Source organism: Austrofundulus limnaeus, unplaced genomic scaffold, assembly GCF_001266775.1.
Source record: "Austrofundulus limnaeus strain Quisiro unplaced genomic scaffold, Austrofundulus_limnaeus-1.0 Scaffold168, whole genome shotgun sequence".
NCBI classification, from domain to species: domain Eukaryota; kingdom Metazoa; phylum Chordata; class Actinopteri; order Cyprinodontiformes; family Rivulidae; genus Austrofundulus; species Austrofundulus limnaeus.
Window position 1 is genome coordinate 946699 of NW_013952570.1, and position 7723 is coordinate 954421.

General features: G+C 40.8%; 1 protein-coding gene across 1 annotated transcript; it reads right to left on the reverse strand.

The window, feature by feature from the left end:
- LOC106523882 (retinoic acid-induced protein 3) lies at window positions 1-4973 on the reverse strand (the record flags this gene model as incomplete). Its single annotated transcript, XM_014017456.1, is given in 4 exon segments — window positions 1-245; window positions 395-450; window positions 3025-4200; window positions 4732-4973. Coding segments are annotated over 3 exon segments (1272 nt in total). The 5' UTR covers window positions 4151-4200; window positions 4732-4973.
- Window positions 4974-7723: the final 2750 nt, after the last annotated feature.

Sequence of the window (7723 nt, forward strand, 5' to 3'; positions counted from 1 at the left end):
AACAGATGTGCCTTTTTTACTTACTGGACCTGATGATTTTACATTAAAATATTTATAAACCCAAACAATATTTACATTWGCATATTTCCATGTGCCTATTTGTCCGCCTTTTTATTTGGCTTTACAGTACATTTGTTTTGTGAGACGTTCGGATTTTAATCACTTCCATAATATTCATCAAACGGCTCGTTGTAGTTGGTGGTCTGAGGGCGAGGGATGGTGTAATCCTTGTTAGGGTCGATTTCCTGTAACACAAAATGAGCTGTTAATGTTGCTTCTGGGGTTATTGTCTATGATCAGCTTGACTTTCATTAGATYTGTTAAACTCCCTGTCTGTGATTGTAAAATGTGCAGAGGTCAAAGTGTGAAACTGCAGAGGCAGTTAGGTGCTCACCGTCATGGAGAAGCCGGACTCGTAGGGCGATCGCAGCACTGGCTCGGCTCTCCGGCCTGAAGGGAGACGTGATACAGATGGTTAATTTTATCCAGTCGTTATCAGCAGTTAACACCGACGACCTGAGCAGACTGACGGCTGAATTTATGCTGCACTGTGGAACCAGAACGGACTGATTTGTTCCTGATTTTGCCGAAGACAAAAACTGTGAAAATCAACTGTTGTCAAAAGAGAACTTGGCCTTCAGAAGCAGCACAAGAAAAATGTTTTTCTGTTAATTAAAATACACATTAGTTTCATAGTTTTGAGAGATAGTCACTGAATATTCTTGTAAACAATTAACACAATGAAACAACAAAAAGAAATTCTGATTATCTTGATTAAATCAGYGTTCAAGTATCAAAGGTCTTTAACCATGCACTGTTTACCTGATCTAATTATTTTACAAATGAAAATATTTCCTCAGCGATCAGTAAAGTTAATCATATCTAAATCTTTATCTTTAAAGTATCCTTTCATACACGTACCAATAAAATAAGTAGCTAATTAATCACATCATTTAGCAGCTAATTATTTTTTTCTCCTCTTGTTTGTGTGAAGATTTACTTCTATCTGCTCTGAGGGATATTTAATCATTTAACAGTATCTTTTTTTTAAATCACAGACTTTAAGATTGGAAATGGACCAGAAAAGTTTTTATGCTGTAACTTATTTTTTCAACATTTTGTACTAACCAGTCAAGAGTGAATTAAGGAAGGGGGAAATTTTCATGCATAATTGCTAAATGTAAAAAGTAATTAATTAATGATTTCACTTTAAARTCACCTAAACCATCTTTCACAGTAAAATAATATTTCTTATAAAAGCTTGGGTTGTAACAAAGTGCTCAATCTGTGTGAGCTTAGATCTAAGTTAAACTTATTTTATCATTAATGATCATTTTTATAATGTGTGAGTTTTTTATGTTTATTTTCCAAATCATATTCAAAGAAATAATCTAGATTTTCTTTTTTTGAAGTGGTGTTTCTGGGTGGATATTAGTTATCAGCATCTTACCTGCARTCTAACTTGCTCAGACCGTTTCAAGGGAGACAAGCTAATGGCTGGTCTGAGTGAAGCGAGGATTAATGTTGATTATTGTGTCCTTAATCGACCTCTAATTTCACAGTGATTCATTCAAACCAGATTTTGTAATAATGTACACATTCACTTATAAGGTTTTGTAATCCGTTRCCAACAATGGTTCACGTGTGAAGAATAGACTCTATGTGCTGCTGGCGTTGCTGAATCAGTCCACCAGGAGTTATCATGGGGATATTTGAATATATTTTACATTTTTCTCCAATCTCTGCCCTGACTGTCACGTTTGATAAGGTACTATTGTTAACTTTTAGACAAAAGTCACTTCAGAGTTTACYCGACTATCTATTTAACCATGTTCCAGTTGGAAGGCAGAAAACCAGTGAGATGTTAGGTTATGAACTTGGTGAGCAGATTAAATATTACAGGCTGGTAAAATGTACTTCATGCATTCAACCATGTAATGATAAATTAACTATTACTGGTTGGTTGTAACTAACTTTGTGTGTGACTCAATGGCTGAGCTACAAACCAACAGATGTTAAAACAAAGGTTTGTAACTGCAGCTATCACAGCCATCTTATATTTTGGGGTCAGCTTATATATTTTTTCTTTTTAGAGGGTGTTCCAGTWAATGTTTTTAACTTGGAACATGGAAATCTCATCTGACTATCAAAGGAATGCACCAATATGTTTCTCATGAACTTTACTTATAATAAACTTCAGTTGACTTTGTCTTCAGTTTAAATAACCTCAAACATCTCTGTAAAAAAAAAAAATTAAAAACAGACCCTAATCTAAAGATTCATAAACTGCAGATTGYATCAACAGCTATGAAAGTCTTGAGATTAGAGTTATATCAGACTAGCTGTTAGCTAATTTTTCCCAGGAGAACTTTTGCCCAATGTTATAAACTTAAAATGATCTCAAAGATTTCTATTGAAAATAAGATTACTGATAACTCCACAGAGCATCACTTCATAAAAATCGAAACTAATCATCCAAAACAAATGTTGAACGACTTTGACACCTGATAAAGCAAAAGCGTATAATATTTCCTGGTTTGAACCTTTAACATAAAACAAGACACAGGACTGGAAGCTGGAAGTTGAAGAGGAGAGAGCACACTAGTGGCTCTCTGTAAGCCCCGCCCCTCTTTTTTAAATGAATGGGATATTTTCTCAACAAAAAATAAAACACTTTTCCTTTCAGCTGTTGATTTTTGTTGTTTGAACAAATCGCAATTTCTTTAAACATGTTTGGTCTCCTTTAGTTCTTTGAGGCTTTAAAAAACGTTTCACTTATTGACAGCGCGACACAATCAGATTCCAGAGAAAAACAACATGGCAGTAACCGAGTCACTTCATCTTTATTTGTGTCAATAAATGTTTGGTAAATTTAGTCTGCTTGATAGTAAATTTGATAAATTTAGGTTATTAAATTGATAAAACCAACGCCGTGTGGAAAAGTTTTCTAATGTGACGCTGAGTTGCTCTTTTTCAACAATTTGTTTACGTAAATGTTAAGTGTGTTTGTAATCCTTAACTTACCTCTCTTGTTCTCATTTTCATTCTCAAAGCTCCCATTTTCTTTTCCTTCTTTGTGACTTCCCAGTCCAGGGATGTCGGGGTTGGTACTGGTCCAACCTGCAAAGCTCACAGGGGTGTCCTTGGCCRTGGCCTCCCCTCTGCAGAAGAAGGCTACCTGGGACAGCCCGTGTCCCATAAGTAACACCCAGCCGTTGGCCACCAAGGCTATGGTCAGAACCGGGTCGTCCCAGGCYGGCCGACGGCCCACCTCAGAGTTTCCCCATGTCAGCATGGTGATCCAGACCACCCAGATGCATGCGGAGAGCAGCAGTGTGAAGAAGAGCAGCGCAGCGTGGATCCTCCACTGCTGGTTGATGGGGCCCCTGTAGTTGTAGCTGTACAAGGAGCAGGAGCGGCACAGGAAGTGCATGGAGAGGATCAGACCAACGGCCAGGAGGCACAGCACGTAGATCTGCATCATAGCGAACTCCTCCTGGCTGTACTCGCACRGCATTTCGTCCCGGACCAGCACGACGATGAGCCACTGAGTGGAGATGATGACCTGCACGGTGAAGAGCCCCAAGGCCACGGCGGGCTCCCCCCAGCCACGGGCTGCCTCGAAACCCAGCAGAGCGAGGCAGCGGGCGAGCAGGCAGGAGAAGGCTAAAGAGAAGAGCACGCTGAAGAGGAAGATCCTGGTGGGACAGGTCTGCGGGGTGAGGCCGATGATGAAGGAGAAGGTGAGGCCGAAGAGCCCAGCGGTGGCCAGCAGGAACAGGGATATGCAGAACACCGTGCCGCCGTAGCCTCTGTTGCACCGCCGCCGAGACGACACGCACACGCACAGGGTCCAGAGAAGGAGGGCCAGCAGGAGGCCGACRCTGAACAGGAACCCTGCAGAGGCCAGGGTCTCCAGGACGATCCCCCACACCGCCCGACGATCACACAGGAACCTGTAGATGGGATGCAGCCCGGCGCCGCAGCCTCGCACACCCGTCAGGGAGCTGAGGTCGGAGGGAGTGGTCGGGCTGCTGGTTGTGAGGTTAGCTAAGCTGCCGTTGGTCAGCTGGCACAGGCAGGAGAGCGGGGCGTAGAGGAGGCCGAGGAGGGGAAGGAAGAGCCCGTTCTTCATGGACGAAGGCGCCATTATCACCTTGGTGTCCACGAGGATCCCCTCTTTTATTTTGACCGTCTAACCTGCAGAAGAAAACACATCCATGAGCACGTTGAAGCGGTGAAGTCTGACAGGAGAGAGTGGTGTGATGGAGGCTGAAGAAGACGAGGTTTGTGGGTCAGAGAGCAGGAGCAGGGAGTGTTCAAAACATGCCAGAACAAAGCCAAACAGTGGAGCTGAAAACTGCAACCTGAAGGAGAGGCTGAAACAGAAAGAGAAATACGAGGYTGAAAACAGTTTGTGGATACGACTTTTTCCAGCTCAGATCGGAGATGAGCTGATAGCCGATGGTCGCTTCCGTCTGTGGACTGTTTCCCTGTCAGAGGCTCAAAGATGACCTTTGAAAAGTTTCAGTCCTGAGAGAATATAACCCTCACCTCAAGTTTGTCTTCATGTGATGTAAAAAAGACGTTTTTTATCTTTTAGAATCCATGAGATTTTTCTAATTTGACTCTGAAAGTGAGCCAAGATACATCTTGTTTAAACCCTGACCTGAAGCTTGTATAATTTACTAGAATAACCAGAAGAGGCGTCCATATTTTTGAAGCACTTACCTTTTTATGCTTTCAGATACAAATATAAACCCTTCAAAACTCCAATGTGTGGCAATGACTTCCCTCGGCCACGCGTCCCTGCTGCTGACGACGTGCTGTGATCTTCAACAGCTCAAAGTGAGGAAGAGGGAAGAAAACGAGGAAGACCAAGAAGTCAGAACAAACTGCTTGAACACAGGATTGTTTTCACRGCGTGGAAAACAGAAAGCTGCACCCCGACTCGTTCCTGCCTCCCACACCCATCTAGCTCTTCCCTGCTTGGGTCCCTCCCTGAGATTATAGGTGGGGCTCACACACCTGGCAGTGATGATGGCTGCAATGTTACCCCTCCCTCCCCCCCGTCACACACACACACAGGTTCTGAGTTATATTTCCTTTATCAGAATTTGCATCCTCTTTGCTGATAATTCTGTCACATTTAACTGGAGCAACCGGAGAGTTGTGGATGAGACGTCATGGCGCTCAGGACAGAGGTGCGAATTAACGCCATCGTTGAGGTAAATTCAAACTGAATCATCYTGGTGTCYGCAGGGCCGGAGCGGCAGTTGCCTWGGTTGCCGGTAAATCRCAGCAACAACATTAGAAATCAGTTGTTGGGCCTTGGGGGATGTTGCATTCAAAGCAAACGTTTGGGTTGTCTTTCCCAAGCTTGGATGAAACACTTTCAGCTCATGTCTGCACACGTACAGTATTATTAGGGTGTGTCCAACTGAATCTGAAGTCACTTCTCAAAAACACCCATCTATAACCAGGATCTGTACAGCTCCATTGTCTCATGTATGAAATCRGTTTTAAGAACTACAGAAGTTTTATGATTTTGATATTTCTTCAACGGTGGGCACAGTTCCCCTAAAGCACTACTAGGGGAAATAATTTCCTGATTAGTGCTTTAGGGCTTTTGCTAATTTTAAAATTTATTAGTGGATTATCACTTGATAAATTTATAGGCTAAATTTAGAAGCACTGACTGAGGTCTATAAATGTTATTGATCAATGTTAATGTTAACAGCTGAGGGTGAAAACTGTCACACATTTTGTCCATATGTGTGTCACTGATCCACCAGGTGACAACATATGAACCCAAATACAGATGTGGAATGTCAATGATAAGAATTAAGAGAGCAACATGACGATATGTGACTCATGTTGTTTGTTGAAGAATGTTCATGGGTTGACTGGGCTATTTTAGTGCTTTAGAATTAGCTTTTGCTAAATTTTCAGTACATTAGTGCTTTAGAATTAGACCTAAATATTTGAGTTAGTGCTTTAGGGCTAGTGGAACTAATTTTTAGATCAGTGCTGCACACCACCGTATTTCTTGATATAGTACTGTATGTTGACTTTAAATTTATTAATTACAAATCGGTTTATTTGAGTTTCACATAATGTATTCTCTTCGGACTCAGTAGTTGAACCTAATTAGTCAGCAAAGTTGAAGTAACTCAAAAAGGTCCTAGCATTAAAAAAAAAGCCTAAAAGCATGCATGTTTTGGATGGAGTCAACAAAAAATTAAGATGGCCACCATGRAAGAGGCAAGCCTCTCTTGGAAAAAAAAAAGTGTGACCTCAGTGGGATTTGCCTGGTTAAATGAAGATTAAATTAAAATTATTTAAATTAATACTTCTGCCTGCTGCCTCTAATGCAGGGGTGCCCAAACATTTTCCCCRAGGGGGCCAAAATGAAAATCTATCCAGGGCTGCGGGCCAAATACAGTAATATAATACATGAAATACAAATACTTTTTAAAGTAAAGTCCCTTATTTTTAACGATTAAGCTATGCAATAGCCCTCKTTTGTTTTAGTCTGTGCACTTGGAGAAAGTCTGCCATATGCTCAAGTARCAAAGGGTCATGGGACATTTCATAAATTGAWAAAATATGAGTTTTTGTGGTCTTATAAAGTGTACAAATCTACATGTGTGGTTAAATCTGATCTAAATATTTTTTGTCATTTCATGTCTCACGTTTAATCCTAAAAAAAAATCAAAGATAAAGTCAGAACAATGAATGAAAACTACCTTCACTACCTTTTATATAAAAGGGCTGTATACAGCCCTTTTATATATGTATACAGCCCTTTTATATATGTATACAGCCCTTTTATATATGTATACAGCCCTTTTATACAGTATATGTATACAGCCCTTTTATATAGTCATTTGACCAATGGAAATACTGTGAATATACACACAGTAGGATAATAGGTTACAACCTTGAAACTTTGGCAACTGTTGGTGGGCCAAATCAAATAGCTTGGCGGGCCAAATTTGGCCCACGGGCCCCACTTTGGGCTCCTCTGCTCTAATGCAAAGGTTTTACACTGAAATCATTTTTGTTGAGAAATTATGGAGTTGTTTCCATTTTGGTGAAATTAGACAACACTCGTCCCAATCTTGTTGGTGCTTAAAGTATGAATAGTGGACAACTCAGCTACTACCTCACCATATTTTAACTCAGTGACATAATCACCATGTTTGTGTTTGCTAAGGTCAATTAGCTGGTGGCCATCTTAATTTATGCTGACTCAAAAGGTTAATCAGTGGTAGATGTACATCCTGAAAGTACAAGCCCGACTTATGTATGGGAATCTGATTCGGTTTCAGACTTGAAGGTTTATTTGCGTATTCAAGGATTACTACAACCTTTTCAGGCCTGGGCCATTCAGTCAGGCAAATGGCCATGAGCTACTTGTCAGAGTTGAGTCACACCCCCGGAAATGATGTCGTGGTAAATAAAGAAGTTCCTTCTCCTATCAGGTGACTTGACTGTCAGACATCAGTTTATGCAACGCTAAGATATTCAAACATTAGGTGTGTGCTTGATGTTCTGTGCAAGGTGTGTGTTAACTAAATAGACTTGATAAACTTTTCAAAAGCACAGCAAACATTGCAGTCATACAGACACCATGATCCCACATTTATTATAAAATTATTCCAAACATCTCAGGCATGTATATTTATAAATAAATATACCTGTGAGGTTAGCCTTAGGG